The 22,552-nt window shown below is 45.6% G+C and overlaps 3 protein-coding genes across 5 annotated transcripts; all 3 read right to left on the bottom strand.

Moving 5' to 3' along the window:
• Positions 1-430: 430 nt before the first annotated feature.
• On the bottom strand, positions 431-4,168 carry zgc:110222 (uncharacterized protein LOC550336 homolog). The gene is made up of 3 exons (XM_029154852.3): positions 2,327-4,168; positions 1,877-2,159; positions 431-1,132 (listed from the first exon to the last, which is right to left on the bottom strand). The coding sequence occupies exons 1-3, from the start codon at positions 2,333-2,335 to the stop codon at positions 924-926; spliced, it is 501 nt and encodes a 166-aa protein (XP_029010685.1). The 5' UTR covers positions 2,336-4,168; the 3' UTR covers positions 431-923.
• On the bottom strand, positions 2,536-10,443 carry LOC114857628 (actin-binding protein WASF3). 2 transcript variants are annotated; one of them, XM_029154286.3, is made up of 11 exons: positions 9,600-10,443; positions 7,983-8,122; positions 7,752-7,886; positions 7,272-7,425; positions 6,284-6,401; positions 6,076-6,120; positions 5,863-5,987; positions 5,500-5,772; positions 4,897-5,042; positions 4,598-4,816; positions 2,536-4,353 (listed from the first exon to the last, which is right to left on the bottom strand). In XM_029154286.3, exons 2-11 carry the CDS (start codon positions 8,113-8,115, stop codon positions 4,190-4,192), a joined length of 1,512 nt encoding a protein of 503 aa, XP_029010119.1. In that variant the 5' UTR covers positions 8,116-8,122; positions 9,600-10,443; the 3' UTR covers positions 2,536-4,189. The 2 variants fall into 2 exon arrangements, with proteins under 2 accessions (XP_029010119.1, XP_029010129.1); XM_029154296.3 differs by having other exon boundaries at positions 5,500-5,745; positions 9,600-10,440.
• Positions 10,444-11,388: 945 nt separating this feature from the next.
• On the bottom strand, positions 11,389-22,333 carry LOC129604370 (uncharacterized). 2 transcript variants are annotated; one of them, XR_008695183.1, is made up of 3 exons: positions 21,731-22,333; positions 11,676-21,546; positions 11,389-11,564 (listed from the first exon to the last, which is right to left on the bottom strand). XR_008695183.1 is itself a non-coding variant. In XM_055510456.1 (2 exons), the coding sequence occupies exon 2, from the start codon at positions 17,760-17,762 to the stop codon at positions 13,251-13,253; it is 4,512 nt and encodes a 1,503-aa protein (XP_055366431.1). In that variant the 5' UTR covers positions 17,763-21,546; positions 21,731-22,333; the 3' UTR covers positions 11,389-13,250. The 2 variants fall into 2 exon arrangements, 1 of the variants encoding a protein (XP_055366431.1); XM_055510456.1 differs by having other exon boundaries at positions 11,389-21,546.
• Between the last annotated feature and the right edge of the window lie 219 nt (positions 22,334-22,552).

Genomic DNA, 22,552 nt, shown 5'->3' with positions numbered 1-22,552 from the left:
CTGTATCTTAAAATAGAAAACCTTTTATTTGTCCTGCAATAGGGAAATTGCAATTGCATAGCTAACTCTCACTTGCAGTGTCATTCTGTTGTGAGTTTACCAGTCTGTCACTAATATTGAGCTACAAGTGACCTGGTGTGGTTGGATGACTGGCCGTCACCTTTGTGACTGATTTGGTTGTTGAGACAGTGACCACAGTAAATGAAGCAATGACAGATGAGCCGCTGATGGCTCAATTTGACCAAAACGTTCCTTTTTAATTAAGTGTCTTACTGCAATATCTGCACTGTGACCAGATGGGAAATGAATATGGTACAGTCACTGTATTTTGACCCAAACTATCATATGAACTAGAAACAACTTTAAAAATCAGTGCACTTAAAAGCAAACCTAGTCTATGGGCACATTACCTAAAGAAATACCACACAGGTTTAGTTATTTGAATTAAATAATTCCTTTATTCATTTTCAGTTATTCATTTTTGGAGCAGGTTGAATATGTCCTTGGAATGTAGCGTCCAATTCAGACAGGCTGATAAAGCTGCTTGGTTTGCTCACTGCACCACAGAAATATTTTCTTTTACTAGTTTAATTAGGTCCTGAACCTATATTTACTTATTTTAGCTGTGCAAACAAACACGAGCAGATCATCGAACCAATCAGCAGCGCTGCTGATGTGATAGGAGTGTGTTCATCGGAGGAGGACCAGGGGGAGACAGAGGATAGAATAGAGGTTGATTCGGCCCTGGATAAAGCGGTTGAAGATGGATGGAAGGGTTTAAAGTCAGTATCAAACACGAGACAAAATATGCTGCAAAAAAACACTCAGTTCTTAATTGACAGCCTTCCTTACGTTTCGTGTTCTAACAACCCTGAAACATGTCAGCTCCTCTAGACTGCTGCTCCACAAATGCAGAACCGTTGTCATGGTAACATATATGCAGGAATTTCCACAGTCCAAAGATCACGGCCTCCGCAGGTGTTCAGTGGCTGCCTCAGCCAGCGCGGGTTGGACAGGTGAGTCAGGTGCTTCTCCTGTGGACCAATCAGAACAGCTGACCGCTCCAGGTGCCGTAGCTCCTCCTCTTCCAAGGATGCAGGGCACAGCCAGGTCTGGCCCACATCCACCAATCCTGAGAGAGGAATTCACAAAGATGAGTTCATGTGTCTCTGGAAGTCATAAGGGACATTAGATTAGAGATGTGAAGTTTGATTCTTTTAACTGACTCAGATCTTTAACTGTCGAACAGTAAAGTGAACAAATCATTGAGTCAATTTACAAACTCAAATACACACACACACACACACACACACCTAGACCACTAATTAATTTTATATATATATATATATTATAATATATATATCTATATATATATATATATCTATAATTATAGAAGTATATATATATATATATATTAGACATATATATATATATATATACATATATATATATATATATATATATATACATATATATATATATATATATATATACATATATACGTCATGTGACAAATAAATAAACTTCAGATATCAGACATCATTCAGTTCCTTGTTTTATCAGTCCACACAGCCCCGTAGCTGTAAAAAACGTAAAGAACGAACATGAAAGAATCGCGAACGAACTGTAATGCTTGCTGCTCGCCACAGAGCCTGAGGGGCCTGGTTTTGACGTGACAAAAGAACGAATCCATGAGGACGGACGCTCAGTTAAGTGAGTCGTTAAAGAATCATTTCTGTTTCCTGACTGAGCTTATGCAGCTGCTGTCATGTTGCGAGAGAAGGTACTGCACGGAAATGAACGAATCCTTTGCCGAAAGGACTCGTTCCTCTCGGGTCAAATCACTGACACTTCACTGAAATAGATCGGTTCTTACCTGCCACTACGCCACGGCCGAACCGCTCACCAGACTCCAAAAGCGCTTGTATCTTAGCGGGGCTCATTCCTAGCGGGCCACTCAGAACCGCCCGCCACTCATCTCCTTCCCAGGCCCGGTAGGCAATGTGCACAGCCAGGGTCTGGTTTTCCAGGGGGGTCAGCAGCGGCCGCCAGCGGGTCTCCACCGTCTTCACCCCGTCCAGAACCAGACCAGCGTATGGCTGCCGGAACGATAGGCACGACACGTGGACCGACATGTCTGCAGAAAACACGTCTGCTTCCTAGGAGTGATCACACAGAGTGTAACCGGTCCACTCTGCAGTGGCTCCACTTGGTGAAACCCGTCTGAACCATGGAATGCGTTTCTCGGATGAACACGGAACCACAGTAACACGAATTCACTCTTGTGTTGCTGTATTAACCTGTAGACAAACACGAACCCATTTACCTGAAGCATCTAAAGCAGACGGGTTCGGTTGTACTTCAACTCTTTGTTACGTTTCATCGGCATATCATGTGTTCACTTCTCGGTTAAACATGATGCCTGTGTCTGATCCAGTGTCCGGATCGGTCCAGGTCGGGCTCTGCTGCCCCTGCAGGACGGAGGGTGAACTAATCAGTGAGCCATCGCTTTGAACAACGACACTATACTATCAATTCATTAAAAACAAATTCTTAGAGGTTTTATATTTGGTACCTGGGTTGTTTCTCGGTACACAGTAATACTTTCTTATTGGCAGTAAATTTCATTAAATGTTTTTGTTCCACCATCATGCAGCTAATCACACAAAAGCACAGCACAGATCCACAAAATGAAAAAGCCTCTACAACCAACCTGCACCTGAAGGCAGCGCAGGGAACATTATGTCACCTGTGAAGACTATACCACAACATAGCATTGTGGGAAACCGGCGGCAAATATCAAAAGGTTCTCGTCAAAATAAAACCTCAGTAACTGAATGCTGTGGGTCAGATACATCACAGTTAATGTGTCCAATACAACCAATACAAATCTATGATGCAATATTAATGCATCACCATAGTACCATAAGATGAACTCAAATCAAATATATTTCCTACATATTAATTTTTTTTTATCACTAAACGCTTCCAAAAATGCTGCGTTTTTTAACATCTCAAAAGGAAATAAAAAAAGCTTTCGCTTTTTTCCTCTGACGCAGATTTTGAAGCTGAATCAGCCTTTTGCGCATGTCTGTGGTTGTGTAGATGAGTGACACACGTGGATTCAGGATTTTTATACAGGTCAAACTGAAAAACACCTCCAGCGGGTGTCAATCAAACCTGTGATGTCATCTAGGTCACGCCCACCACACCTTCCTTTTAACGCCACCCTCTTCGGTTGATGCTGACTGACAGCATAGAACTTTTGGTCATAACACTGAAGCTGCAATGGACGCATGTCGTTCACCTTCACATGTTTGTGAACAAACATCACTTCAGGCATTTTCTCCATGTCAAGCTGAAACTTGGGTCAGTTCTGTCGGGGAGAGACAACCTTCATCTGTTGCTTGGTAACCTCATAATGATAAACAACATACATGTTCACATGAATATAGACAGAAACTGAATGTCGCCTCCAGACTAATTGTGGATCTGGGTTGTAACTCAATGGCTGAACTCAGCATCCATGTGAACGTTCTGTAAATTAATGAAAGGAGGCTGGTGCAAGTTCACAGACGAAGGCTTCATGCAGTCGCCCGCCACTCTGTCTCACAGGTCGTGACTTGCAACATGGCTCACAGCGATTGTTGATGACCTCAGTTTAACCCTGTTTCACAGCAAAGGAAGCAGACATCTTGATGCGATCATGGTGTTTGTTATCGTCTCAATAAGGCTCCTACCAATCGTAATAGCGCTGCCACTCGATGGCGAACACCTGTGTCCTTCCAGTGCGTGTGATGGGGTCTCAGACTTCGACCGGTGTCAGGCTGGACACATCTTTACACTCCTAAACTATGTCATGTAATCAGGTCATATCATTAAATTCCACCTAACACCATGATTCATTGTTCACAGAATCACCTACAGTTATTAAGGCTCTCTTTTACACCGTGTGCAAACCAAATCCAAACTCTCACTGAACACTGATGAAATCTGATGGTGCATTTAAATCTGGAGTCTGTATCTAGAGGCCCTGGTTTAAGCTCATGAAGTTTCGGATAGAATATAGTGAGAATGTGGCTGTTGCACTGTCAGAATGCTCTAAAGTGAAAACAGATCACTCAAACACTGAGTGGAACATCTTCCCTCATGGTGACCAGTGGACCGACAGCAGAGGCTCAGTGCCGTCTCAGTCAGACCACTCCTGGTCCTCTGGCTCGGACTCCTCCTCTGATTCACTGTATTCGACTGCGATGCGTCGTGACAGGATGGTGGCAACATCGTTGCCTGCAGGCTCTCGTTTCTTGGCCTCTTCCTGTTCACGCTGCTCCTGAACCTTCCTCAGCTGGATACCTGTAGACCAAGAGAAACCCAAACCAGAAGGAGTGTGTCACACTGGTTCAATGTCTAACACTACATACTTATAAGCTATATCTCTACAAACCAATAATTTGTTTACTGAAATAACTCCCACAACAAGCAGCAGACCTCTGACCTGGTGTAAGCTGCTAATACCCAGTTAGGTTTGTGCCCTGTGCTCTTCATGCTAACTGTCAACAGCCATTTGCAGCTAACACAAGCGTTAGCGTTAGCAGACCTCTGCGTATGGCAGCCAGCAGGTCGCTGCGGGCATCGTTCATAGGCATGTTCAGTCCGCCTGGAGGCTTCCTGCCATCTGATGCTGGTGGCAACGGGGGCACGGCTACCGTCGAGGGTGCGGCCTGGCCCACAGGCCGCAAGGGTGAGGGGACGTAGTTGGATGGAGGAGGAGGTGGAGGAGTGGGGCTGTAAGGGTGGGAGAGGGCGACAACACCACCTAGACATAAAGAAAGATGTTTAATGTGTTGAACGTCTAAGGTGAACAAAGCACAAGAGAAGTCTAAACAGTGTAGTTACCTTGGTTACCAGGAGCAGATGCAGGATGCAGCGGTGTTGATTTGGCAGTGGTGTGGCTGGAGCTGTTGGGATATGCCCTCTGCCCTGATGATGGCATCATAGGGGGTGGTGGTGGCGGCGGTGGGGCCGGAGGAATCTGATGGTCCCTGCAGACAGATGGGTTAAAGGTCAAACTCTTGATTGAGTCTTTTTCTCAGTCTAAAGAACTAGGTCCTTGCTATGAAACGTCCCTGCTCTAAATGCTATGAAATCCCCTATCAGCAACCTCACTCACTGATCCACTATCAGATAAATTATGGGATCGTGCTGAAGCAGGTAACACCTGGAAAGGTTACAGTCCACTATCACTCACTTTAGAGCTGTGGGAGGAAGCTGGAGAACCTGAAACCTCTCAGTCGAAACATCAACCCGGGTTCGAGTGTTCCAGTGCTGACCATTACAAACCTGTCATAAGCAGCATCTAGTAACGACAACATTCTGTCCATGACTTATTCAAGGTTCTGTTCTGCTGTCAACGGCACATAAACTGTCAAAGGTGTGTAGTTAGAGATAAGACTGCCACTTGGAGAATGATCTCAAACCCAAACACAAACAGGTTCATACTTGGTCTCCTTGGCACTGCTGTTTCGTGCTCCGTTCTGATTGGTTGAGCCAGGAGCAGGAGGATGGTGGTGATGATGCAGTTGGTTGCGACCAAGCGAGTTTTGCCTGGGTGTTGCTACGGCAACAGCAGAACATGCTCCAGTGGGTCGGAGGCTGCGATCCAATGACTGGGTCTGACCCGTTCCACTGGTTGCTGTGGCAATAGGATCCTTGCCATCATGGCAATGGGCATCACGGTTACGGGGGCTGGTGGAAAAGGAGAGGTCATCTAACCTGAAACATCACAAATGAGACTTGTCCAGTCTCAGACATGACTAAATGCTTGAAATGGTTTCACCTGTGTTCTCCTGTGGCTAAATTTACCTGTCAGGGGACATGGAGCCATCAGATGTGTGGTACGGTGAAGGTGTCACTCGAGCATCTGGCCGAAGCTCCTTGTCATAGGCCATGAGGTTCCACTCCTGTCGCCTGTTACGAGCTTTCCGGACCTTCAGGAAGGGAAGATGTGTAAAACGCAGAGTGACTCACTCCAGAGAAGAAGAAACCATGGAACAGAGAGTATAAGAGATATTTCACCTTCTTCACCTCCCGCCCTGAAGACTCCTCCCCATGCTTCTGCTCCTGGAAGGAAACAGTGAAGCTTTCATACTTTTATAACAATGGAACTCTGTAGTGAGGCTACAAAAAATCAGATGACGGAAATGAGCTCACTCTGATGTAATGTCATTTTTAATACCTGGAACGTTTGACCTCATCGTTATCATCATTATCATCACAAACAAACCTTCTGGCGTCGTTTCTCTTTGCGCTTGTTCTCTGTGGCTTGTAGCATCTTTTCCTTCCACAAGTTGAAGAAGTAAGATGGGTCAGTGTAGAACTTTAAACCATCCTTCTTATCATCTCTACAAACAGAACACACAAGAAAAAACATATCCTGTCAGCAGGGCTCTGAGCTGGTCTTAAATACCTATGCTTTATCTTTTCAAGGTTACCCACTAGTTATGCTCAGGTTCAACCCTCTGCATCCTGCTCATGGTTAAAGTAAAGTAAACACACTGACATACAATTATTTATCAGGAAGTTTAGAGGTGGGTTATCTGACATGTAGGAGGTCAGGACAATATAGAGGGGATTATCTGACCTGTAGGCATTGGGATGTTTAAAGGTGGGGTTATCTGACCTGTAGGAGGTTATGATCATCAGACGTGGGGGTATCTGACCTGTAAGCATCAGGATGTTTAGAGGTGGGGTTATCTGACCTGTAGGGGTCAGGATGTTTAAAGGTGGGGTTATCTGACCTGTAGGGTTCAGGATGTTTAAAGGTGGGGTTATCTGACCTGTAGGAGGTCAGTATGATCAGAGGCGGGGTTATCTGACCTGTAGGCATCAGGATGTTTAAAGGTGGGGGTATCTGACCTGTAGGAGGTCAGGAAAATTAGAGGTGTGGTTATCTGACATGTAGGGGGTCAGGATGTCTAAAGGTTCAAGTAGCTGACCTGTAGGCATTAGGATGTTTAAAGTTGGGGTTATATGACCTGTAGGAGGTTGGGATGATCAGAGGTGGGGGTATCTGACATGTAGGGGGTTGGGATGTCTAAAGGTGGGGTTAGCTGACCTGTAGGCATCAGGATGTTTAAAGGTGGGGTTATTTGACCTGTAGGAGGTTAGGAAAATTAGAGGTGTGGTTATCTGACCTGTAGGAGTCAGGGTGTTTAGAGGTGGGGTTATCTGACCTGTAGGGGTCAGGATGTTTAAAGGTGAGGTTATCTGACCTGTAGGGGGTCAGGATGTTTAGAGGTGGGGGTTTGTCACAGCGTTGGTACATCTCCAGCACTGGGTTAAGGATGGAGCTCCTTGACACCACCTGCTGGTCCTGGATGGTACTGCTCCTGAAAGCCTTCCTCATGTTGATGTCCTGCAGAGACACTACAGCACAAACATACTGTTACTACTAAGTAGGAGTTCTAGTCTTGCAATACATCTTTAAGAAGCTAATGATTTTGTTTTTATCTATCATGGGTGGTAACTGCAAACTGCAGATCAGGTCTGGACTGGATTTAAACTCAGCAGTATCCTGTAGTCTGAAGCAAATTATACATCTTGCTTGACAAAAACCTATGAGGACCGAACTCGACTCAGAGACAGGGGTCTCTATAAAACAACACCAACATTCCTGTCAATGGACTCAGCCACCTCCATGTTCTGATTAATGAACAGAATGTGAAGATCCTGCTCCGCTGTGTACTACCCACCTTCCTCCACGGTGGAATCCAGCTGTGTGACTTTCACTGCCAGCAGGTCCACTCTCTCCTGCAGGCTATTCATTCTCAGGTAGAAGCTGTTGGCCTCTGTGAACAGCTCCCCAAAGATGTCCTCAGCGTGGCGACCTACATGTCCCCAGCACCAGACATAACAACAACAACCATCAGCTTCACATTAGGGCTAATGTGAACCAGGCTTCTGTGAAAACCTTCGACACTCACTGAGTCCTCCGAGCTGTTTGATGACAGCAGCCAAGGTGCTGTTGGTGACACACTCCAGCTCGCTGGCGACCCCATCAGGCAGAGTGCCACGACACAAATATCTGGGTTCAATTATTCGCTTCACCAATGGCATGTTTGACCTGAACATAGAAACAGATTCAAAACATTTTAGCCAGTGCCAGAGTTCCAGCAGTGCAGAAACTGTGAATAAACTGTGCAAGTAACAGGTAAGTTCTGGTCCCAGTAGAAAACGTCTGTGAATGTGGCCCATGAACACAGTCACACAGTCTGTCTGGACCATCACGGACTGAACAGTTTGGTTCTACCCCTTCTGTCACAGAGCCAGGCTGGAAACCAGTGGAGTAGTTCTAAGCCACTAATAACATCTTAAAACATTGGTCCTGTCTTCCTTTTGTGACGATGTTGGCTCCACGTACACCTTCTGTCTGTAACAGGCACAAACTGTAAACCCAAAGTCAGCTTTCAGCACATTCACTGACCTTCTTTTTCTGATGTTACATGTCAAAAGATTCATCTGCAGCCTGTTGTCCTCACTGCTATAGAGATACTAATATGTGTAAAGACTTCACCATGGTAACAGTCATCTTTTTGCATCGTGCCATGTTGCCCACAGAAAAGACCATGGTTACTGTTGCTAGGAGACAGAGTTGAGGATGGGTACGGTCGGTGTAATGTCATTAGATTACTGTAATAGTGTAGACATTGCTGTCGTGAAGCTGTGGGTAAACCAAAGAAGTCTGAAGTTGGTGTAAAAATGTTAGAGGTCATCATTCCTGTCAGAAAGTTAGAAAATCATTGTACGCTGACAGCCAGCCTGTAATGTCTGTTTTGGTCAACAGTGAATAAGAAGTACTGGTAAATAATCAATTCAAACCCTGTATGTCAGGATAAGACAGAAAAGCAACAGAGTTCAGCAGGGAATTATATGCAGTGTTAACACAACACACACATTATTGTTAATGTCATCAATGTTAAAGTCACTGCTGTTCACATGTGCCTTATTCCACAGTCCTTTCTGTGGACTTTGGGTTCCCACAGCCTTGTGCAACGACAACTATACTTTCTAGTTCCTTAGAACATCCCAGAATGTGATTTGACATTAGACAAGTTGGTCCCGTACAACAGTTAAAGAGGCTCCTGCTCATATGGAAACATGGCGCCTTCCCTTTGCAGCATTTTTCAAAACTCGTGTCTCACAGAACCAGACAAGGGCTGAGGTTAGTATCCAGATTTACAGAGAGAACCTCTGTGAATGTATCCCAGTTCTGGTCTCTGGTCTTCACCAAAGACCAGGTCCGAACAGCACATAGGACACGAGGTCCCCCCGAACAAGACACCCCCCCCCCTCGCTCGCTGTCCGTGCATTACGTCATGCAGCCTGCTCCGCACTGTGTGAATGGACGCGGGTGCGCGAGGGATGAGTGTGCGTGCGTGTCTTTAGGGTCTGTCATTTACAAGCTTATAACCTGTCGATCAGCTGACCCATTGACTGTTAGGTCCGTAACCACCGAACCGCTGACAGACAGACGGTCAGATCTTTTGATAACATGACAGTTCCACGCCGAAAAGAACCGACACCAGATCAATGAGACTCACCTGGGGAAGGCTGGGAAAGGATGCAATTCAAACTCCGGTTTGTTCTGCTTAAGCTCCTTCGTCACGCAGCGGACTCATGCTCCGGTTACCTCACCGGGAATGGATGCTGACTGAGGAGAGGTGATGCGGCTGCTCGGTCATCGTCGGCTTCTGTCGGCTGCTCGTTTATCCTCGGCCTCTGTCGGCTGCTCGTTTATCCCCGGTTTGTGTCGGCTGTTCAGTAATCTTAAACCCCTAATTGTCCATTACGTGAATGAATATAAGTGTGTGAAGAACCACTACCGTGTAGTTGTACTACAGATGTCATCAATTAAACTCCCCGGCAGGGGGCGCCGCTGGCTGTAGGTTCAGTTCATATTGTTCAGTAGTGTCAGTCAAAGGTAGCAGAATAAATACACATCCTGGCTGGACTGAACGAAGCAGCAGCTAAGTCAACCTGGGGTGTGTTCCAGAAAGCAGGGTTGATTAACCTTCTGCTACACCCTGAAATCTGGGTTGATTAACCCAGAACCTGCTTACCCTGAGTATGTGGGTGCCAAAATACCTGATAAGAGTTAGGTTAATCTACCTCCTGTCGGTAACCCAGAGTTAACGCACGTGCACGACGTGTACAGTATATAGAAAGACATTGTCAATGGATCGCCGAATTCACGAGTCACCATGGAAATCCGAAGCGACACTATAATGGCAGCGTATTTCAACGGCGGAGTTGGAGATTTTAATGCAGAAAATGAAGAATTTAGAAAAAGAAACACAGCTGCATCGGCGAAAGAAAAAAATAAAAATAAAGTAAATTGAGTTTATTTAATTACCGTTATGTTGCCCCTCCTCTTTTATTGTAAAGGAAAATTGAACATAACTTCCACATAATTTTGTACTATTAAGTCTTGCAGTCACTGATGGACGGATTGTATTATTGGACCCTCCAGAAAGCACACAGTCTGGGACATTGTGCGAAGCAATGTAAATAATATTCCATTTTTATTTTTCAGGACATAAAGAAATGATGAGTGCTTTGGTGCAAAAACCTTAATTAAAGTGATTCTGACAAATCATGTGTCTTAAGAGTCTACCATATCTGTGGTTTACTTGGTTGGTGGAAAAAAATTTTTTTTTAAGTTTTTTCCACCGTGAGAGGATCATAAAGCCACGTATCGATGTTTTTTTTCCACATGATTTTCATATGAGAATTATTTGAAGGAGGGAGCGTTATTGTTTTTCTAAAGAATCGTTAGTGTATTTAAATGAACCATTTGAAACATTTCATCTCAAACTTAACAAACGCGGGTCTGCACTTACCACAGAAAGCATTCTGTGCGTAGCTCTTCGTTTGTTGCATCAGGACATTTTTGAGTGGCAGGTTTGTCCTTTCTATGATAATCTATGGCACATATTTTAATACGTACACCTAGGACGTACTGCACACACACCACACTTTCCGTATTACTTTATTACTTTCCATTTCAGAGTTTCCAAACGTGATTGGGTGCATCGATAGCACCCACATTCCTATTAAAGCTCTTTCAGTCAATGAGGGAGACTATGTATTTAAATTTGTATTTAATAGTCATTTCACAGTAACAATGTGCAGGTAACTATTACTTCCTGTTCAGAATCTTTTGGTTTAAAGACCATTAAACTCATTACTGTTTCCATTAACTAGGTAATATTTGATGCAACCCATCTGATCACTAATGTTGAAGCCAAATGATCAGGGTCAGTGCATGATTCTTTAGGGAGTCATCAGTATGTCACATGTTTCAACAGGGTATGTTGTAATTTACACAAGTTCATGTTTTTACTGTATTCTTTTATTGTTTTGCACATTGTAATCATTGGACACTACAATGGCTACTTGCTGGGGGACAGAGCCCTATTGTCAAGGACCGATGGAACATGATCGTGATGCAGGACCCAAATGCACAGCCGGAGAACCAACTCAGTCTGGTAATTCGTTGAACAGATCTGTAAACGTTCAAACCAAAAGCAAGAATAATCATCCGGTCAGGTACCAGGAATCAAGAACTCTGACAGCGCGACATGACTGGACCGGAACCTGAGCGCGACATGACTGACCTGAACCCTGAACATGACATGACATGACAGACGCAGGGACTGATGTGGTTGCTGGTTGCAGTTCTGTGTCTAGAGCGTGGGCATGAGGCGTAAAAACCGTACCGGTGCAGGGATTGCTCTCAGTGGGTTAGGATTTGAGCTGGGCAGGCTGGTTCAGCAGCAACGGTCAGACGAGGCTGGGAAAAGGGAACAGAAACTGGGATGGCGTCCTCGCTGGAACCAACAGAAACCGGGACGGGTTGATCTGGTGTGGAAGGAGGAACAGAAGAGTCGACTGAATCCGGGGACACCGGGAACGCTACCAGGGCTGACGTAATCCGAGAAGGCGGCGTGGGGGCAGATGTGGTGCGGAGCGCGTGCTCTATCTCCTGGATTCGCGCGCGCATCCGCTCAGAGGCGGCGGACACCGGGGCGTACAAGCACGCTGTCCTCATCCTCCAAGGTGTACACCGCTATCTTCACAGGGCTCCGCTGAGCTTCCGGACCGGGCGCCCTCCGGTAATCCTCCGCAAGGATCTCAAAATACTTGCGGAAGTCGCTGGGCAAGTCGGCGCACGTAAACTAACACAAAACGAAACCGCACCTGGGATCTGTCTGGAAGCTGGCTGGGTCCAAGTCCGGTCAGATCGTACTGTCAAGTGTAACTAACTCAATTGAACTTTGCGTCCAACCGGTTAGTTTAGCAACCCTCCTTTAGTGACTCTGCGTTGTGTTTTATATATTAAATGACGGTCGGGAGGACGTCGTCTGTTCACGTTGTAACGTTTATTTATGGAACTAGCACAAGGTACTCATCTCCATGCAGTTAGCATCCTTGAAGCCAAAACCTTTCCCAAAAAGAGAGAACAATACGCATGTGCAAAACACTCAAACAAACTTCCTGGACTGAACAACAGTCTGGCCGTTCACGCTGCCATCGCTACTTTTTTCAGTGGGGTCATCAGGCGTCGTTCTTGACTTCTTCCCCGCCACAACTCTTCAGTCTTCTTCTTCTCCCTTGTCTTCTTGGTGACACCCCACCCCGGAGGGGGGAAGACAGCGCCCTCAGCTGACCACAAGTGGAATTAATATTAACTCCGTTACATTCCCCCCTGCTGAATTCCACTTGTATTACAAGCAATAGAGAAAAAAATGACGAGAAGAAAATTGAATGACCAAGATGACATACCAGGCAGAGAACAACACAACTATGCACAAGGCAGACAAGGACAACAATAAACGAAAATAATAAAAAAACAAATCGCATTAATGAGGTTACATATACCAAATTACAGTTATAAGTGCAATCACAATCAAAAGACCATCCATCAAGGAATCAGTATGAGACAAGGTTGGCCAGACCCCATCACCACACACAGTGAAAAACATGCCCGTTACACATTTCACACAAATCACAACTGTAAAATACCTCATTCCCAAGGGGAGAGAAAGAAAATGACATCAGAGATTCAATAAACCCATCTCCTGAAAGATCCGGACCAAACCAAAAACAACCACATCTTAAAATCATGCAGCGTGAGATGTAAAAAGGAAAATAAATACATGAATAGAATTTGCCCCACTGCTCATACAGTATTACACTGCAATACCTGTCTTCTGTTGCATTATCTCAATGAGTCTAGAAACAGGTTTCAAAAATCTACCCGCTCTGGTCGTAACTCGGTCTCTTCCTGTCACAACAGCCCTCTCTAGAACACCATCGATTACTACACCATGACTGTCGGCGCAAGTGCTTGGAACAGGTGAAACATCAGCAACAACTAACCTGTCTGCACCATTAGAACATCCCTCACTTGTCATCACGATCATGTCACCAGTAGGGTCAGTCTGCATAGTGTTCCGGAGTGATCGCTCACTGACAATAGAAGCCTGCCCACGATCATCCTGTTCGCTAGGTGAAGAGCCGGTGGCAGCCTCTGTGTTACAGCTTTGATCAACTATGCTAGAGGCCTCAGATAGTATGGTAGACACCCATTCTCTAGTGCGATAGGCTACTGAGTCGGCAGACACTTCAGCAACTGTCTCCTCCTCCGTATCAAGTTCTCCAGAACCTGATAAAGAGAAAGTGTCCACCTCTTCTTCAGAGTCAGGATCCTGGAGAGGAAGGAAGTTCACTGGCATTATTAGGTTACGATGCACAACCTTTTCCCGATCCGTGGTAGCATCCTGAATCCTGAAAGTATGGCTCTCTTCATTTTTGTCCATCACAATATAGACAGTCTTTGACCACCGGTCAGCAAGCTTCCTCTTTCCACGCTCCCCTTTATTGGCCAACAACACACGATCTCCCACTTCCACTGGGGCTCCACGCACCTTCTTGTTATAGAGATCTGTGTGCCGCTTTAACTGCTTAGACGCCGTGGCTTGCGCTATGTCCATAGCCTCCTTCAACTCTTTTCTCAATGACTGGACATATCTGTCATAGTCTGTGACCTCAGGGTTGTCAATGACAGAGCCAAAGAGTACATCAACTGGGAGTCTTGGGACTCTGCCAAACATGAGCAAAAACGGTGCATAACCTGTCGTTTCATGGGCAGTACAGTTGTATGCAAATGTCAGAGATTTCAGAGTTTCTGGCCACCTACGTTTCACTCTAGGGGGCAGAGCACGAATCATATTTCCCAGTGTCCTGTTCATTCTTTCACATGATCCGTTACCCATTGGGTGATAAGGTGTGGTGTGAGACTTTTGGACACCTGCCACACTCAACAGTTCAGCTATTAGAGCACTCTCAAAATTGGCTCCCTGGTCAGAATGCAGTCGCTGGGGAAAACCATAGATGCAGAAATAGTTGTGCCACAACTGATGCGCCACTGCTTTTGCAGATTGGTTAGGGCATAAGAAGGCGTGTGCCATCTTTGTGAAGTGGTCAGTGACGACAAGCACATCCAGTGACCTGTTAGAAGCATCTTCAGCTGTCCAGAAGTCGATGCATACTAACTCAAGAGGCTCTGATGTCCTGATGTTCTCCAGGGGTGCCCTGGCTTCAGGTTCTGGTGACTTACTCACTACACACCTCCTGCAACGCCTGACATACTCTGCTACATCTTTGCTCAAACCCTGCCAATAAAACCTCTGTCTTGCTAGGTACAGTGTCCGTTGCTGCCCCTGGTGGCCGGCTTCATCATGAACACCCTTCAGCACTGTGATACGCAGTGACAGTGGGACAACATATGAATACAGCTTCCTCTTTGAAACAGTGTTCTGTGTCACACGATACAACACTCCATTCCTAAGTGTCAGTTTCTCCCAACCTTTCAGCAGCTTGATGACTTCAGCTGTTTCTTTGTCACGCTCTCTCCTTGATGGTCTCCGTCCTCTTTCTACAAAGGAGATCACTCTGCTCAGAACAGTGTCACACCTCTGCTTCTCCAAGAGCACATCATGTGATAGCACTTTCGCTTGAGCACACTCCGATGTCTTAACAGTCTGTGGGAACTGTGGCAGTAAAAGTGCATATTGACACACGTCGGGATCCTGCTGATCATGGACTTGGAGAACCGCTGCCACCTCTTGTGATGACACGGTTCCCGGTCGAGCCACAGCTGCATACTGATTGGAGATAAGCTGGCTGTCCTCAAGGGGCATATCAGGTGGATTAGCTGACCAGCGGAACGCTTCCTGTACACCTTGATCGCACACTGCGGCAGCTTCGGCCAGTAGTTTTGCATAGGGCACCCTTGTTAGCCGATGAGATGTACTTGGCTGCACAAAGGGTTCCCTGCTCAGAGCATCCGCAACCACATTTTTAGGACCAGGTATGTATTTGATGTCAAACTGGAATGGAGCTAATTTAGCGATCCATCTCTGCTCACAGGCATCTATCCTTGCTTTGGACAGTATGTACGTCAGAGGGTTGTTATCAGTCCATACGGTGAACGTGTGTCCCCTCAGCCAGTGGTGGAATTTGTCACACACCGCCCACTTCAAAGCGAAAAACTCTAACCTATGAGCAGGATACCTAGACTGTGCATAGCTGAGTGACTTACTTGCAAAAGCAATGGGCCTGGCTGTTGACTCGCCAGTTGGGACTTGTGACAGTACAGCTCCAAGGCCATTACAAGATGCATCCACTGAGAGCAAAAATGGTTCACTGAAGTTCGGGTGGGCTAAAAGAACATGGTCTAACAGGGCCTTTTTCAGCTGGTGAAATGCCTCCCTACACTCCTCTGTCCAATCAGCAGCAGTGAGTTTCCTGTGAACCTGCTGGCGCTTTCTTCCCTTTCCACGAGGGCTTTTGGTCCCAGTTGTGAGGCTGAACAGTGGTCTGGCTATTGATGAACAGGCTTCAATGAACTGCTGGTAGAATACCACCATTCCAAGGAAGGATCTGACCTTCCTTGGTGAAGGGATGTTAGTTCCCGGCTCCATGAGATCTGCCTCAGTCAGTGAGGTGATGGCTGCTACCTTTTCTGGGTCAGTGGCTATGCCATCAGCACTCACAATGTGTCCCAGAAACCTCACTGACCTCCTCAGAAAATGGCATTTCTTAGGTGCGAGCTTGAGATTGTGAATCTTGAGCCGTTGAAATACCATCTCCAGACGCTTCAGTGCCAGGTCTTCCGTGGGAGCAAACACCAAGACATCATCCAGGTAACACAGCAGGCTAAGGAAGTTTTGATCCCCAAAGATAGTCAACATCATCCTCATGAATGTTGCAGGACTATTACACAGCCCCTGTGGCATGCGGTTATATTCATATAACCCAAATGGTGATGTGAAAGCTGTGTATTTTCTGTCTTCCTCGTGGACCTCCACATTATAGTATCCCGAGGTAAGGTCCATGGTGGAGAAAAAGGCATTACCACCCAAGGCAGCAAGAGCATTGGCTGGATGAGGAAGTGGGTGCGCATCTTTGATGGTTCGAGCATTGAGCCAACGGAAATCATTGCAGATCCTAACATCACCTGACTTCTTCCAAACTAACACCAAGGGTGAAGCAAAGTCACTGCTTGATTTTCTTATGATTTCTTTCTCTTCCATCTCATTCAATGCTAGCCTTAGTTTCTCATACTGAGTGGGAGGTACACGTCTGCATGGCAACCGAAATGGCTTCTCATCAACAACACGGATTCTGTGGAGATGGCCTGTGGCTTTCCCACAATCCAGCCTGTCTCTGGAGAAGATGGATTCAAACTCTGTTACGAGTCTTACTAGTTTCTCTTTGCCCTCACACGACACATCACAGGAGTCAACATCTATGTCGGACAAACCTATGTTGTGCAATCCTGGATGGGGTGAGTCAGCATGGCTACTGTGTTCCTCCAGCGGAGGATGATCAGGTAAGCTGGACGCCTCTGTAGCTAAGCTTTGCACATCGTAGCACTCCATAGGCCTGGTGGATGACCATTGTGCATTTTGCTGCAAGTTACTTTGCTGCTGAGCGGCCATTCTGGGACTGTTAAATGTTTCCACTGCTGCACAAGGATACACATCAGCCAATTTAGCATTTCGCTTCAGGGTAACGGCTTTGTCAAAGGGGTTTATCACTTTCAGGGGCAGCCACGCATCGCTTCTCATCACTGCCACGGTTCTTCCTACTATAACTGACCTTGGTCTTGTCCTAGCACCAGTGGGCTCCATCACAACTGTGCAGCCAGGTGACACATCACCTGTATGCTCAAGTTTACCCCATACTAAGTGCTCAGTCATAGGCTCCAGAGTGACAGCTCTCTTTAACTTAACTGTCCCAACTTTGCCAGGGAGGCCATCCAGAGACCTATCTACTTCGGCCATTAAACTTATCAACTTTGTCTGGCTGTCGCTACCACTACGTGACACTCTTGGGGTGCAGTCCACTGAACCTCTCTCCTGTTTTAGCCATTGAACCAAATATCTCAGGAGGTTACTGCCAATAATCAGGTCTTCACTCTGTCCATCAACCACTAACATTGGCACAAGCGCTCTGCAACCACAGACCTCAACTTCCAAGTCAAATGTTCCTGACGGTATCGTCTTTGATCCACCACAACCAATCAACACAACATCAGTGGGTTCCAGAGTGGGGGTCTTTATAACAGCCTGTTGTAACAGCCTTTGGATTACATTAGAACTCAATGTGCAAGCCATAGACCCACTGTCAAGCATAGCCTTGACTGACACTTTACCACCCAAAGTTACGTTCTCATAAAACAAATTGTCATGGGGTTTCAGTCTTTGTATGTTTTGAAGAATGGGACATCGCCCGAGTTCTCTCTCCTCGCACAAGCTCTGATGGACAGACTCAGAGTCTTCACTACCAATCACCAGGGGATCCTCGTCAGGCCTAGCACTTCCCCCCACCCCATGCAGGCCAACTAGTTTTCCTCCTGCTGAAGTGTGGGATTAGAAGCTCTGGTCTTTGAGGTCATAGCGTTGGGACAGCTACTGCGTGTGTGATCAGGTGCATAGCAGATGAAACACAGGTGGTTAGCTCGGCAGTGCTGGTGAGTGGTGTGTTCAACATCCCCACAGACGTTACAAGACACTGTATGTCTGACCCTGGCTTTATGGCTTGGCTGATTTCTCACATCCTTCCTACTAACTGGTCCAGGCTGAAGTGGCCCGTGTTGTAGCACCCGCTCCAGCATTGTGATTAGGTGGTCAAGGCGGTCAGCTGCTCCATCTCTCCCCTGAGTCGGCGGTGAGGCTAAAACATGTTCAGTGACAGGTTTCACACTGCATGTGTGGGCCTCCGCTTCCTGCTGCTGGGCAGTTATCGCCGTAGCCCCTCTCAGCTGGGACACCTGCCTCCGGTCCCTACTATGCTCAACAAGCTTTTCATGTACATCAGTGACCGTCCATTGCTGTAGTGGCTTGCACTTGAATAAGAGAGATAATTCAGGGTCGGGGCAATGGCGGATGAACATGGCAGTAAGGTCAAGGCACAGGTTGTCAAATGTCTTATTTTGTCTCTTTAGGCAGTCTTCTGTCACCTCCATAGCTCTATTAAGTCTCAACCAGTAGTCAAAAGGGCGTTCATTTGGGGTCGGCAATGTGGCATAGAAATCTGCTAGAGGCATCCCAGATGAAACTGTGTCACTAAAGTGCTGCTTTAGTATTTCAAAGATGGGACCTGGGCCTGTGGTCAGTGTCAGGCTTGGATTACTCCGTATGCCTACTTTAACCACCTCACGTGCCCTTCCACAGATCTTACTCAACACTTCATCAGCTTGTTCAGCCACGGGAACACCCTTCTTCTTCAAGTAAGCCAACATCACCGCCTCCCACTCTTGAACAGTATGGGTGTCATGGCTGTCCCCTTTAAAACTTACTGGCTCTGTGATGTCTGACCTAACTATTACATTCAGCAGAGATGGATCTATAGAAGCGTTTCTCAAAACCCCAGTTGTCCCACAGCCTAAACGTGACTCAATGCAAGATGCTATGCTTTCTCCTATGGAGAGGCCAATTTGGGATGCTATGCCTGCCAGAAATTCCTCTGTTTTGCCCTCACTGTTTAATCCTTGAGTGGGGGAAAAACTTTGTGGGGTCTCTGTAATGTTTTCATTAGCAGCTAGATCATCGAAAACTGGTTTAGGAGTGGATGAATCAGAAGAAAATAGAAATTTTGCTCTGCCACGGCCAACAGGCGATACTGGGCTGAACGTCACCTGTCCTCTCCCCCTACCATGTGTTCCATTACCCGCCATATTGAGTCTCAGATTAATGTTACTGTGCAATTATCAAAAAAAAGAAACTTAATACTCTACACTGTGACAGTCAATGTGTAGACAATCAGGAAGTAAACAGCAATTGCACCTAAAAGGGAAAAAAAGTTAAACATTCATATCCAACCTTACTGTCCAGACGAAACGGGCAGGATACCGTAGCTAGTGTCTTTTCACAATTCTCTCAAAAGTGGCATAACACCACCCCCTCGTGACCGAAGCCGGTACTGCACCCAAAGTCCGTCGTCGATTCCGTTGCTGCGCGGACACGATGAAAACTCGATATGCGCCGATGAGTTCGGTCGACGAATCCCTCCGCCGAAAAAAAAATGATCTTGACGTCGGGTCACGGCACCAATGTAACTAACTCAATTGAACTTTGCGTCCAACCGGTTAGTTTAGCAACCCTCCTTTAGTGACTCTGCGTTGTGTTTTATATATTAAATGACGGTCGGGAGGACGTCGTCTGTTCACGTTGTAACGTTTATTTATGGAACTAGCACAAGGTACTCATCTCCATGCAGTTAGCATCCTTGAAGCCAAAACCTTTACCAAAAAGAGAGAACAATACGCATGTGCAAAACACTCAAACAAACTTCCTGGACTGAACAACAGTCTGGCCGTTCACGCTGCCATCGCTACTTTTTTCAGTGGGGTCATCAGGCGTCGTTCTTGACTTCTTCCCCGCCACAACTCTTCAGTCTTCTTCTTCTCCCTTGTCTTCTTGGTGACACCCCACCCCGGAGGGGGGAAGACAGCGCCCTCAGCTGACCACAAGTGGAATTAATATTAACTCCGTTACACAAGGACCAACGGAACGTGATCGTGATGCAGGACCCAAATGCACAGCCGGAGAACCAACTCAGTCTGGTAATTCGTTTAATAACAGATCGGTAAACGTCCAAACCAAAAGCAAGAATAATCGTCCGGTCAGGTACCAGGAATCAAGAACTCTGACAGCGGTCACGACAAAGAGCGGGTAACACAGGTGAGTAAAAAGCAAAACAGAAGCTTACTAGGCTAGTGATGAAACGTGACGCGACGGGGCTCTCACAAGACGATCTGCCAACAACTGATGTGACTGGTGGCGGTTAAATGCTGGCGGTGATTACTAATAACAGGCAGGTGTGTGTAATGAGACCGGGACGTGAAACGGGACCTAACCAGATGAAAACAGAAACCGGAAGTACTACAAAATAAAATAGGAAACCAAAACATGACAAGTGAAAACAGATTCCTTCAGAATGATACCAGAAAGAAGAAATAAAATGAGAAACAAAAACCCAGATCGTGACACTGTGGTGGAAATTTTCCATAAAGAAGCAGATGAGAGAGTTGTCCTTTTGTGCCATTTATTGAAATAATAAAGAAAATAAAAATAATGGGGAAAGCAAATAAAAAGCATGGATGTTGATCGTGCACATCAACAAACCAAAAACCAGCTGGGGAGATCAGTGCACACACCACGAAGGTGTGATGCAAAGAGCCCACGATCCTAAAGTTGCTTCTGCCTTTTAGCTTCTCTGTCCGACTAGGGTGGAATGTCTTTCTAACCCAATCAAATTACATGCACCATCTCCTCCCTGTCGCAGTGTGTGTGAAGATGTTTACATTCTCACACCTGCATCGCTGACGTCCAACTATCTGTGAGAAAGGAGCACCAAGTCTCAACAGACAGAGACACAACTCCCCGACCTTGGGTTTGGGAGCTAGAGTTGAGAGTCCATCAGGCAGAGACAAGCATTGAACAATGTAGGTCAAATGTCAAATGCATACAGTAAGACAAAACATAAGATATTAATTGCAGAACATAAGTCATAAATCGTATAATAACTGCATAGAAATAAGGAAGACACAATTTTTCCCATAACAGACACCTATTTAATGACACCCCACCCTGAACCTGAACCTGGACCACAGACACAGTTCAACCGGACCCACAGCAGAACACGGCCAAGGTGGAGATGACCACAGGCATCCTGAAGGCGAGGTTCCAGTGTCTGCGTGACCTCAGCGTCAGTCCAGAGAGGGCATGTGACAATATAGTGGGTTGTGTTGTCCTTCACAACATTGCCACAATACGAGGAGAGCCACCCTCCTCCAAGAGGATCCAGTAGTGAACCAAGTAAACCACAGAGATGGTAGACTCTTAAGACACATGATTTGTCAGAATCACTTTTATTAAGGTTTTTGCACCAAAGCACTCATCATTTCTTCATGTCCTGAAAAATAAAATGGAATATTATTTACATTGCTTCACACAATGTCCCAGACTGTGTGCTTTCTGGAGGGTCCAATAATACAATCTGTCCATCATAAGATCAAAGTGAAATAAAGTCAGAGTACTACAACATTGTAGAAGCCTATGCAAGATATAGATCCTGTAATTGTGTAATCAAATCTTACCTTTTATGTAGGATTTTGTGTTTCATTTTGACTTGGGACAGCGTTCCTCTGCTCCAGAAGGATTACACCTTTGAAACAAGAATATTACTAATATCTAATATTATTCGAATCTCATGGTATTAATAGTACAAAACAATGTGGAAGTTATGTTCAATTTTCCTTTACTGTAATTAAATAAACTCAATTTACTTTATTTTTAATTTTTTTCCAGCTGTGTTGCTTTTTCTATTAATAATCGGCTTAAATTCTTCATTCTCGGCATTAAAACCTCCAACTCCGCTGTTGAAATACGCTGCCATTATAGTGTCGCTTCGGATTTCCATGGTGACTCGTGAATTCGGCGATCCATTGACAATGTCTTTATATATACGCCGTGCACGTGCGTTAACTCTGGGTTACCGACAGGAGGTAGATTAACCTAACTCTTATCAGGTAACATAACATATATTAATAATCTAATCCACCCATTCATCAGACACGTCACCCCGTACTTTTACATCCCAGCACATTCTTTGTGTTGCGTTACGTTTTTTTCCTAACGGTAGTTTTCTTGCAGATGCTGAGCACATTAGTGAAGCCACTGTTTGTAGAAAAGTTCGGCCTCAAGCGCTTTCATGACACAAACTCCTCAGAGCCGTTAAAGAGGAGTTTCACAGGATTGTAGGTTTGTGGCATTTAATTATTTAATTCGTTTCAGTAATTCTAATCTGAAAAATGATGATCAGGTAATAACATCTTGCTGTGACCTGAAATAAACTAATAAATGTGCAGGTGCACTGACTATTCTTTCTAATGGTCACTGTAACTGATGTATCATTGTTT

This window comes from Betta splendens, chromosome 1 (assembly GCF_900634795.4).
Source record: "Betta splendens chromosome 1, fBetSpl5.4, whole genome shotgun sequence".
Lineage (NCBI taxonomy): Eukaryota > Metazoa > Chordata > Actinopteri > Anabantiformes > Osphronemidae > Betta > Betta splendens.
The sequence above is the reverse complement of the archived record's forward strand: the minus strand, read 5'-3'. Positions and strand labels throughout refer to the sequence as shown.

Coding starts and splice junctions, on each gene's coding strand:
- zgc:110222 (XM_029154852.3), bottom strand. Junction 1,133..1,876: donor CGGCCGTGGCGTAGTGGCAG/GTAAGAACCGAT, acceptor TTCCTCTCTCAG/GATTGGTGGATGTGGGCCAG.
- LOC114857628 (XM_029154286.3), bottom strand. CDS start 8,115: ATGCCATTGGTGAAGCGAATAATTGAACCCAGATATTTGTGTCGTGGC. Junction 6,121..6,283: donor AAGAGAAACGACGCCAGAAG/GTTTGTTTGTGA, acceptor GTTTCCTTCCAG/GAGCAGAAGCATGGGGAGGA. Junction 5,988..6,075: donor CAGGGCGGGAGGTGAAGAAG/GTGAAATATCTC, acceptor CCCTTCCTGAAG/GTCCGGAAAGCTCGTAACAG.
- LOC129604370 (XM_055510456.1), bottom strand. CDS start 17,762: ATGCTTGACAGTGGGTCTATGGCTTGCACATTGAGTTCTAATGTAATC.